Source organism: Cydia pomonella, chromosome 10 (assembly GCF_033807575.1).
Source record: "Cydia pomonella isolate Wapato2018A chromosome 10, ilCydPomo1, whole genome shotgun sequence".
In the NCBI taxonomy this organism is placed as follows: Eukaryota; Metazoa; Arthropoda; class Insecta; order Lepidoptera; family Tortricidae; genus Cydia; species Cydia pomonella.
The window spans coordinates 7,767,772-7,780,360 of record NC_084712.1 but is presented as its reverse complement, the minus strand read 5'-3'; the positions used below and the strand labels follow the sequence as shown (position 1 = coordinate 7,780,360).

General features: G+C 34.9%; 1 protein-coding gene across 2 annotated transcripts in view; it reads right to left on the bottom strand.

Moving 5' to 3' along the window:
• Positions 1-12,589, bottom strand: part of LOC133521979 (extracellular serine/threonine protein CG31145) — a 132,426-nt gene that overhangs the window by 30,052 nt on the left and 89,785 nt on the right. For both annotated transcript variants that reach the window (XM_061857141.1, XM_061857139.1), the window contains exon 3: positions 3,032-3,376. In XM_061857141.1, the coding sequence (XP_061713125.1) occupies positions 3,032-3,240 (209 nt within the window). In that variant the 5' untranslated portion in view covers positions 3,241-3,376. The remainder of the gene's footprint in view (positions 1-3,031; positions 3,377-12,589) is intronic.

Below are 12,589 nucleotides of genomic sequence, written 5' to 3'. Positions count from 1 at the left end.
AATTGCAGGGTCGTGCTCTCATTCCGAATTAAATTGAATTAGTTTTTAGTTTTTGCGCGAATTCCTGGGCACTCTGTGCAGAAATTCCACCGATTTTCAAATTTTACACAGTCTCAAATATTCTTTTAGTGAATCTATAAAACGCGTTTTATCGTTGTTTATGTGTTCATCGCTAGATGGAGAATGTATTTCCAATACTATGTAGGTACAGCGAGCTTCAAAATTGAAAGTAGTTATGGATAAATTTATTCAAACCTAGACGAAAGAATGTAACTAGATATGTGTAGGATAGACCTGAGTTATACACGGTGCCCGCAAGGAAACGGAAAGACTTGAACAGTATATTCCGGATCGTATTTAGAGACAAAAATGCCATATAAAGTTTTTTTTTTATTCGCCTAGTTTCAGAGTAGGTAAATACGAATTTTAAAAATCGTTTTTTATTGAGTTTCAGTGCATAACACATTTTTTATGGCGATGTCGCCCCTATGGAACCAAGTCCAAACGCCCTTATTGACAGATATCAAAGTGACAAGGAACACTTTGAATAGACTAGTTTTTACTAAAAAAAGTACCAATTAATATTTATCCATTAATTTTCCAAGAACATGTACTTATTTTGTATAAAAACATACAAAAAGTAATAAAAAAACACACACAAAAAAAATTAGGTTTAAGATTTTTTTTATAACCTCCGGTATACTTGGTTACATTTTTTCCGTTTCCTCGCGGGCACCTAAATAGACGTTTGGTGGAATGGTTAAAGCCAACAACGGCAGCTGCCATGAACTCAGTCTCCATACAATTTCTTTTTTATTATTTTAGATTCAAGTATTTTAGCAAACACTCTACCTTTGAAAAGGACAGGTATTGATTGTTGTTATCACTGATAAAATATTTTATCAATGCCGATTTTTTTATCTCTGGGCAAATATTTAGATACTTATATCCAATACCTACCAAACAATTAAAATAGACCTGGTATCTAAAATGCTAGATTTTACTGAAGAATTTCTGGTACTTAAAAAATCATAACCACATTCCTATTTTTGGGATTTTAGTATAACGATGACACCTACAACTCAGTATTTTATATCATATTTCGTATTATACCTATACTTTACTTTTACTATTTAGTCAAACTAATGGTAAGTGTTAATTGCCTACCTAAACTACTTTCTGTCAACTTCGAAATAAAATAAGGAACATGAGTTTGTCACCTCTTTATAGAAATCTGTAACAGTACTTAATTATTATTCTCCTCAGGTAGGTATGTTTACGTGTTGTGAGCTAGGCTAGAGTCACGTCAGTGTCTGAAATTTACAACTTATAAAGTATGTGACCTACTTTACTTGCTGATAAGTTCAATGTACACTAGACTCGGACCAAGCTAACTGCATGGCATTCGCAATGAAAAAGTGTGGGAATGTCACTATTAATGTCAAAATTTTCTATGAAAATATGACGTTTATAATGACACATCCTTACTTTGTTTAATTCAAGTCGGTAAAAAGTTAACTTAGACGGACTCTATTTATGCAAATACAGTCGCTGACCAAACGAAGTATAACTTTAAATTGAAATAAACCAATAGCTATAGCGTATAGCGTAGCCAACATGCCAATCGTTTACGCTCCGTAGCGAACGAAACCAACGCACCTGTCTTACGGCCCAATTCATATAGTATCTAGACCTAATATTTGACGTATCTTAAAGTTTGAATTGGGCCGACTGTCGCATTATATGGCAGAGTGATAGAGAGACACAGAGCGTTTGCGATTTTCGTAGCGATAGAGATTGTCACCTTGGCTAGGCACCCAGGATTTAAACGTGCGACATCGACATATTGTTTTATAGAAACTGATACCTTAATTACACCACATCCGCTCCGAAAAGCTGTGTTTATTCTTTGAAATCAGTGTAAAAGGTGAATTTTATCCTCTAGCTAGAGTGCCAAGTAACTTGATGCAGATGTTAGTTATTTCTTTACTTCAGCTGGCAGGATGGACTTTTGAGGGATGATTTTGAGATTATTAATATTATGGAAAATTTAATTTATTCAGATCTCAATTAGTACATCGTGTGAACAGCTACTTTGCTCTATCTCAAATAACTAATCACTCATCTGAGTTCTGTTCTGTTCATACTTTATGCATATTTCTGCATACTCGTATTTCTACATTTCCCTTTATTTATTTATTTAAACTTTATTTCACAAAAGAAAACTTATCGTACAAAAGACGGACTGAATGCCAGGAGACATTCTCTACCAGTCAACCTTAAGGCAAAGCCGAGTAATTGATACTTTGAGGATTGTTTACTTTATATATTTGTACTTACTTTTTTCTAATGATAAAATCGATCATAATAATGTAGTACAATAAGATTTAACTCGTTCCGAGAGGACGTTATCGGGCGAGACGCTGTCAAATTAGTAAACAAGTGATAACAACTTATTACGATAACGGTTTCTGGAGGTACATGGACAAACACTCAACTGTTCAAGGAGCAATATCTAATTAATTTATGTTCTTGTTTACGATTAACTGCCTACCGCGTGTGAACTGTATTTTGGGGAAAGTGGCGGACCAGTTTAAATTTCGTTATTGTTAACTAAGTAATATTGTATGAAAGTAGTTATCCAAATAGTGTTCTAAATATAAGTAAGTAAACGTAAATAAGTAATAAAAATAATAATTAGGTATTAGCAAGATATGTGTACTTAGTCCGGATACGATCGATCATATTAGTTAATTCGGACTTAATCAAATATCATAATGATACCTACTGATAACTTGCATGCGTTTTATAGTATCTAGTTGGTATCCCTGAACCGAAAGGTCATAGTATGAATTTTATGATAAACTTAAGACAAAAAATTAGTGTGAAATTATTTGATATACAGCCGAACAAAAATAACCCTTTATTTTTGCCGGTAATTTGAATTAAACTAGACAAAACTTACCGATTGGACGTTAAAGGGGCACTAAATAATCACATCACTAGCACTTTAAAAATCACAGCACCTCACCTTTTTTGCAAAAACCGTTTCCGAAATTCAATATAGGCCGACTTCCCCTTGTCGGTGTCATCGCCGATCTTGACGCGGCCATGCAGCGGGACCCTCTGCCCGGAGATCCCATAGTCCATCTGAATGTCGACTATCAGCATGAGGGTGAAGAGGACAAGGAAAGCGCTGATGGCGAGCGCGAGGCGCTCCTTGAGCTTCATGTTGAGCATGATGCGCGCGGTCGGGCGGCGCGGCGGGGTCGGACTGCGCACTCGGCGCGCTCGCGCATGGTCGGGCGGAGGCGACCGCTTGCAGTCGCGCGCGCCGACGCGACGCCGCCAGCGGCCGCGCGCCCACCAGGTTACGCTGAAACAGAAACGACCAGTCAGCTTTGCCAATAGGGCGGCGGATTTCATGGGCGCCCGAAAAGCGGGGCGGTATGACCAATGAGCGTATTCAAAAATGTACGATATTACGTATATCAATACATGTTAGTACATCGAGTACAATTACATGTTCGAGCGCTACGCAGGGATATTAACTTTCCAAAAACATACGCACTTTATGCCCAGCCTAGTCGGTAGAGACTCTGCCTACGAAGAGAATTCGAACCTGGGAGGGTTCGAATTCTGGTAAGGGCATTTAAGTGTTTATCACAAATATTTGTTCCTGAGTTTTGGATAGTTTCTATGTATATAAGTATTTATATATATCACTATAAATTATATACAAGTTTAGTACTCACAACATAAGTCTTAATGGGGTTACTGTGGGACTAGGTCGATCTGTGTAAGGCTTAGAACGTGCACTTATGAAGCATGCCATACGTTACACTTTTTGCGGTTCTGAAACCGCAAGATATTAATTGCAGTGCGTTCTAAGCCTAAAACTGTCCTATAGTATTTATTTATTTATTATCTATTTCTGAATGCGCCCACAGTAACCTAACATCTTTATATACGTACGTACCGTTCTTTACGCCTCTTACGTAATTACGAATATAACTTCATATTAAAGTGTCAATAAAATGTAGCTAAAGTCGAATAAATATAGCATCTAGATATCAAGCACTGTAATAAGCAACACGAATGGCCTGCGCAAAAATATTACGTATCACGTGAAACTTTTGACACCCTTGGAGTGGCAGGCCGTCGACTCCCGACCGATTATGTCATTTAAATTTCAAATTTGATTAATTGAAATAACATCAAAATTCCAACAACTCAAAAACGACATATGCCACTTGAAGAGATATTACGAAACTTTAGACTGGTACAGCCTTAAAAGCGCTATCAATTAATCAGATGTGGTGTAGATTTTTTAAGGATAATAAATACTCATATTTCTGCCATTAAATAGATATCTAACCACGTTATTTTGCGCATAAAATTTTAATTCTAAATATTCATAAGTTATTTACGTAGTTAGTCACATCAAAAATTGCCTACGCTCGACAATATAGCATCGAAAACCTATTCAGCTCGCAACGTCCTGCATAAAATCTTAACGACGCCTGTAAAATGTGCTCGCGTTACAATTTTCTGTAACAAAACAATATGCCATTGCACAACTGCAGCGGTGTCATATGGTACGAATGTAAAATGGAATACCTACGAGAAATACGATGCTTGGTCAAAGTTCAATACATTTCTGCACCGGCTGAGCTCAATACGCTGTGCTCTATCGTTAACGGGATCCTTTAGGAAAGCGAAAACAAAAATACGATTTTTCGTTTAAGTTTTTAAAACGTATATAAAGCGTAATATAGATAAAGCGAACACACATAGAGCATTTTGTACAAGTTATGTCAGGTGAGGCCTGTAACAGGAGCAAAAATTTTAACTGAAGGCTGTACTCTTCAAACTGACCAACATTATTTCAGCAACTTTTAAAAATACAAGTAACTTGTATTTTGATTTTCAGTAAACTTTATTCTAAGACGCTATGTATTGCGAATTTCGTTATGTTTAAGGCGTGACAATCAACGTCAATTGCAATGACGATGGCATACATTAAAAATAATATAAAAATGCGTATTAAAGAACAGAAAAGAAAAGATTTCATGGTTTTTAAAAGTTATTGACAAAAACTTTCACCGTTTGAGGAATACAAACTATATTTTAATTACTTGTCAATTCAATTCAATTCAAATATACTTTATTCATGTAGGCCTAGCAACAAGCACTTATGAATAGTAAGACAGTATTACATATAATTATCTTAATCTAATTATCAGAGCAATTTATTGATGTTCTAAATATTATTCCATATAATATAATACTAATGAATATAATTCATAGATCAAATTTAATACTAAAACTTTCACAAAATACAGTCCTACAAAAAATTTTTTTATAAAAAATACTAGTCTAGATTGTTTCTAGAATAAATTCTAAATGTCAAACAAATATAATAAAAACGACAAAGGAAATACATGCATTGGAATATCCATTTCATCATCATTATTCAAATATAATAAATAATTAATCATTTCGAATCACAATTAATCCCACGTTGTTTTATCATTCATGTAGTCTTGTGTGGTATAATAAGCTTTAGAAATAAGTTTACGCTTTACATGATTCTTAAATTTATTAATTGGTAACTCAGTAATATGGTTTGGAAGTTTATTATAAAATCTCACACAATTACCCATGAATGATTTTTTAATTTTATGGAGCCGAGTGAAGGGCACGGCGAGCTTATGTTTATTTCTAGTATTAATATTATGAATGTCACAATTTTTCTTAAAATCAGCAATATTTTTATGCACATACAGAATATTCTCATAAATGTATTGACAGTGCACTGTCATGATGTCAATTTCCTTAAATTTATCTCTCAGTGAGTCTCTATGGTTCATTTTATATATTGCTCGAATAGCCCTCTTCTGCAGAACAAAAATGGTATTTATCTCTGAAGCACCACCCCACAGTAAAATACCATATGACATAATGCTATGGAAGTAACTAAAATATACTAATCGAGCTGTTTTGACATCAGTTAACTGACGGATTTTGCTTACTGCAAAAGCTGCAGAACTCAGTCTATTCGAAAGAGTAGCAATATGGGGACCCCACTGGAGTTTAGAATCTAAAGTTATACCAAGAAAAACTGTACTATCAACTAATTCCAATTCCTCATCCTTCACAATGACACTTGTTTGTACATGCCTTACATTACTAGTGACAAACTTAATACATTTAGTCTTATTCTCATTTAACAATAAATTATTAACATTGAACCAATTTACTACTTTAGAAATAGCATCGTTTACATCATTGTAAGCTTGTTGCTGTCGTTTGACTTTGAAAATAAGTGAAGTGTCGTCTGCAAACAATACTATATCATGGTGGGTCTTTACAAGGAATGGCAAGTCATTTATGTAGATAAGGAACAGGAAAGGTCCCAATATTGACCCCTGTGGTACACCCATAGAGACCAATGACCCCGGTGATCGCTGTCCATTCACATCGACCCTTTGTATTCTACCATTTAAGTAGGACTTAAGTAAATCCAGTGCCGCTCCTCTAACTCCATAATAGTGTAGTTTCCTGATTAATGTTTCATGACAAACGCAGTCGAAGGCCTTAGACAAATCACAGAAGATACCTATAGCATCTCGTGACTCCTCCCAGGCATCGAAGATATGCTTAATTAGCTCAACACCAGCATCGGTTGTCGAGCGACCCCGTGTAAAACCAAACTGCTTATTATGCATTAAATTATTGACGTTAAAATGTCGTACTAATTGAGAAAGAATTAATTTTTCAAAAATCTTACTGAACGTTGGTAGCACAGATATCGGTCTAAAGTTAGTGGGGTCAGAGTTGCTACCCGATTTAAATAAAGGAGTTATTTTACTATGTTTCATTAAATCAGGAAACTCGCCGCAATCAACACTGTTGTTAAATATAATTACTAAGTCAGGCGCTATAATTTCTACTAAGGATTTGACAGCATGGACAGAGACTCCCCAGAGGTCATTCGTTTTTTTGACATTAACCGAATTAAACGCCTTTACTACATCGGAGGTACAAACACGTTCAAAATGAAAAACTCCACAACACTCTGGAGCGTTATCTTTTAATAGAGTAACAGCAGATGAGGGTGATGAATTTAAATCCTTAGTTGTGAAAACTGGTACGTCAGTGAAAAAAATTTCAAATTCTGTAGCTACTTCTAAATTGGAATCTATAATTTTGTTATCAATATTTAGTTTAAAATCATTCACTCTGTGTTTCGAGCGACCAGTCTCCATATTGATTACTTTCCAGGTTGCTTTAATAATGTTGGTACTATTTTTTATTCTTTGACTTAGATAATTTCGCTTAGCTATATGACAATCTATTTTAAACTTTTTCGAATATTGCTTGACATGTTCTTTAAATTCATCACTCGTGTTAAACCGCCGTTCCTCATACAAGGCATACAGTGCACGTCTTCGTTGATGTAAGTCCGCAGTAGCCCACTCACTAAAAACTGATGCACCACTAACTACGACCGATTTTGAAGTAAATATCGCATTATAATGATCCATAAAAGTGTGAAAGAATGAATTATACATACTATTTGGACCGATATCGGAAGACAAAAAGGGTAGCGCCTGAACTAGACTTTGCTTCATTCTTTCTACGCGGTCCGAGGTTACTGGTACAAAAGTTATTTGTTTTCTCAAAGTATTTTTCCTTAATGTCTCAAATACCATTAATTGACCTAAGTGGTCTGATTCTAAATTACTGATAACTTTTTTAGTAATAGGAACAATATCAGTGAAAATATTATCTATACAGGTTGCACTAGTAGCAGTCACTCTAGTAGGCTCCATAAACATGTGGTTGAGATTACCAGATTTGAATAGATTCAACAATCTACAAGACATTGTTGAATTTTCCAAAATATTTACATTAAAGTCGCCGCATATAAATAATTTCTTACTAGAAGATGATATTTTAAGTAGCACAGAATCCATTACACTTTCAAATATTTCAAAATTACTTAATGGCGGCCTATACACACAGACAACAATAAATTGCTCCAATTCTCGTGCTACAGGCCCCACCTGGTATTTTCTTTAGGCCAAGGGTTGGGGTTCGCAGTGAAATCTAAAAAACTTTGATCACAGATCACAGAGCACTTATCGGATCACTTCGTCTGAATGTCACTTGATTATTTGCAAAAGCGAAATAAATAAAAACAAACGAACATTGACATCTGTGTCTAACAAGTCTCTCGCTCGTGGTTTTCTAAAACTCAATCACAAAAAAACTCCATTATGTAATCAATTTTATGAAGTTTTGAAATACAAACTCAAATCAGAAACACTAATATTTTTACAGTACATATGGTGCTACTTTCCTGTACTGATGCGGGAATGAACACTTTCCGAGCCAATGTCGAAAATTTAAAGGGCAATATGTACAGTAAAACGTTGGACGATACCAGTGCCGAAAACAGGCAATTCGCAACGAGTGGCGATAAATTATAACACGACCGATGGGAATGTTTTCAATCGACATGAGTAAATATCTATTTCTTGTGATTTCAGTGTGACTAGTAAAGTAGGTAAAGTGCACTACATTAAGTACCTCAATGTCGATAATATTTCGTTAAAATCTTTATACTGTCCTTAACAATAAATTGAGAAAAAGTTTATAGTATATACATGTGGAGTACATGTATGTATGGAGGTAAGTAGTAGATTATTAACCAAGGGATGAACCCTGCCTTTCATGATGCCTTTCACCCGAGTTAAACACTCTACTTTTCATTTCGAATATGACGAAAGTAAAATACATGTGTTTTTTTTAAAACATGACTATGTATTATTTTTTATAGCATTTCTTGATGGTACTTTCAATTAACCATTTAGGTAAAAGTATCGTTATTTATGGAATGGGGAGTTAAGAGAAGGGAAATTGTATAACAAATCCATTTAAAACCAATATTCAATTACTTATCATAAATTAAATAACAAAAATTGCACTTGCAAAGTAAAATGCTCTAGTGCTGAAACGTATCATTTTCTGCACACTTTTTAGAACAACAATGACCTTCTTTCAGATCATGAGAAAAAAAACATAATTTGAATGAATTGCTTAAGAAATCTGTGTCAAAAACAATTCCAAAGGTTTTCTAACTTATTGTTTTACTACCCGACTTGGGTTACAACAGACAGACTGTATCTTGGCAATCTAGGTACATACATATATGATACTTTTGCAGTAGAAGTGCAGTTTAGTTTCCATAAATATAAGTTGTTGCTGAAATTCAGTTCATGTACGTATCGGCCATTATTTATAGCCTTAGCCGTTCATACGCGTTATAAAGTACCGTATGTGTGGTGATACTGATATTATTATCAATATTAAAATGACAAATGGGAAACACGTGTAAAGAAATAGTATTTTATGCAACAGTTGTATAAGAAGGGTCAAAAAAGGCGAGTGGCGTGAGTTACAATGTGAGCCGGAGCCGAAGGCGTAGGCGAACATTGTAAAGGAATACGCCACGAGCATTTTTTGACCTACTTATACAACGTTGCATACAATATTTTTCCTACGAGTCAACAAAAATAAATCTTAATTTAGGTAAACAAAGCAAAAGTATATAGCCAAGACGCGCGAGCATACCTTGTTACGCGCCCGGCCCGCCCCGGGCCGCGGCCGGCCGGTCGGCGACACCTTCTCGTAACTCATGAGGCCCTGGTACTTGCTACTTGGTAAATTAAATTTTTGGACAGTTTTTTCTCAATTTTGGCCACCGTAGCCTACGGAGACTAACAAGCAACGCTAAGCGGTCTTCGTAGTCTATGGGTGTTGCTATATTACGGGTGTCACATGCGTGTTTCTGACTTATGAAGTGATTATTTTTACTATGCAACCAAATGAATATTTTGTAAGTTGGCAGCAATGCACTTAGTTTAAAACTGTATTCGTTTTGGTTTTGTTAGGTTGGTAGCCATTAATCGCAGTAACGTTATAGCGATTAAAAGCACAAGAGCTTTTATGAGGAATAGACAATATAGACTTTTCTTGAAACCTTTTTTACAGTACATATGGGGCTACTTTATAGCACTAGTGCGAGAAGTAGCATATTATGTTACTGTGTCGAACATTTAAAGGGCCATATGTACTGTAAAACGTTGTACGATACATGTGCGAATAGGTAATTCGCAACTCGTGTCGATTTAAAACACTCCCTTCGGTCGTGTTTTAATTTATCGCCACTCGTTTCGAATTTCCTATTTTTCGCACTTGTATCGTAATGTACTAATGTATGTTCTTATATTCGTGTTAGTGAATGCATAAATGACAGATAACAGTAGAGGAGTAGGAAAAGTATTTAAAAAGATAACCTTTTAAATACTTTTACAGTACATATGGGGCTACTTTATAGCACTAGTGCGAGAAGTAGCATATTACGTTACTGTGTCGAACATTCAAAGGGCCATATGTACTGTAAAACGTTGTACGATACATGCGCGAATAGGTAATTCGCAACTCGTGTCGATTTAAAACACTCCCTTCGGTCGTGTTTTAATTTATCGCCACTCGTTTCGAATTTCCTATTTTTCGCACTTGTATCGTAATGTACTATTCTTTACACGTGTTGACCATTCGACATTTTAATCAAGATGTTTTCCACATACAATGTAATAACGGGGTTGATTACCCGAAGCGATCATCTGACAGTCGACTGCGTATAATTGTTGTGATCGTGGTAATTACTACATTTCACGGTCATACAGGGGACGTTATTAGCTAACCAATAGTAATTAGTTTGAAATCAATACCATGATTAGATGTAATTACTTGGTAGACTGGCAATATACGATTTTAGAATATTAACCCTATGCACTGCAACCATTTATCCTATAATTGTCATTTCATTAGGCCTAACCGCTGTAATTAAATATTAACACTAATTAATATATTACTAAGATATCTACTAATGATATTAATTATAGATTAGACGAATTGCTAGATGGACTACTAATAATGTCAATAATTCAGCCAAATATATTTTTATTCCATTAAAAAAAAGTATTATAAAAAAAAATTGGTAAGTAATACACCAGTTTGATTTGATGAAACCACAAACATATACATATAATCCTTATATTCCAGATATCTATGTCGCTGGTTAAAAACACAATCCCGAAAAAATAACACATTGTTGAACAAGTGCCTGTAACATGACAATTGAAAACTTGACGAACAATATTAATGAACGCCGGCCCAATTAGCGAAGACGTGAAAAGGCTTATTCGAACCTTTGATAATAGACTCAGTGGCTTTCCATTGTGTTATTAAAAGTGGCACTATTATGAATCAGTGGAAGATAAAGATAATGCATTAATTAATGGAAAAAATGAAAAGAATATTCCAAAATCAGTAGTTAAATTAGTGGTAGGAATTTTCCGAGTACAACGGTGATTCTATTGTAATAAGTTTAAAGCCTTTTCATTTCGTGAATAGTGAATGAATACATCATTAAATTCAAGATTGTCGTTATAATATAAAAACCTACCTACATAAAATGTGCCAAAAAACATCAAATGAAATAATTTACTGCTCGACGTGTGTTTGTGACATCTACTCACGCCGTTGCACTTGAATTTTGGAGGTCACGGTCAATGAGCAAAACTCATATCTATTTTTAGCTAAACTTTTAGGCGGCGCTCTCTACAGCTGTAGCCGCCGCAGCCGTGTCAACCACATTTCAATTTGGTTGCACATATCTCGGTTGTATGTTTTTAGGGTTCCGTAGCCAAATGGCAAAAAACGGAACCCTTATAGATTCGTCATGTCCGTCTGTCTGTCCGATTCTGTCACAGCCACTTTTTTCCGAAACTATAAAAGCTATACTGTTCAAACTTGGTAAGTAGATGTATTCTATGAACCGCATTATGATGTTCACACAAAAATAGAAAAAAAACAATAAATTTTGGGGGTTCCCCATACTTAGAACTGAAACTCAAAAAATCTTTTTTCATCAAACTCATACGTGTGGGGTATCTATGGATAGGTCTTTAAAAATGATATTGAGGTTTCTAATATCATTTTTTTCTAAACTGAAAAGTTTGCGCGAGAGACACTTCCAAAGTGGTAAAAAGTGTGTCCCCCCCCCCCGTAACTTCTAAAATAACAGAATGAAAAATCTAAAAAAAATATATGATATACATTGCCATGCAAACTTCCACCGAAAATTGGTTCGAACGAGATCTAGTAAGTAGTTTTTTTTAATACGTCATAAAAATTTAAAAAAAAAAATTTTTTCATCAAACCCATACGTGTGGGGTATCTATGGATAGCTCTTCAAAAATGATATTTAGGTTTCTAATATCATTTTTTTCTAAACTGAATAGTTTGCGCGAGAGACACTTCCAAAGTGAAAAAATGTGTGTCCCCCCCCCCTGTAACTTCTAAAATAACAGAATGAAAAATCTAAAAAAAATATATGATATACATTGCCATGCAAACTTCCACCGAAAATTGGTTCGAACGAGATCTAGTAAGTAGTTTTTTTTAATACGTCATAAAAATTTAAAAAAAAAATTTTTTTCATCAAACCCAT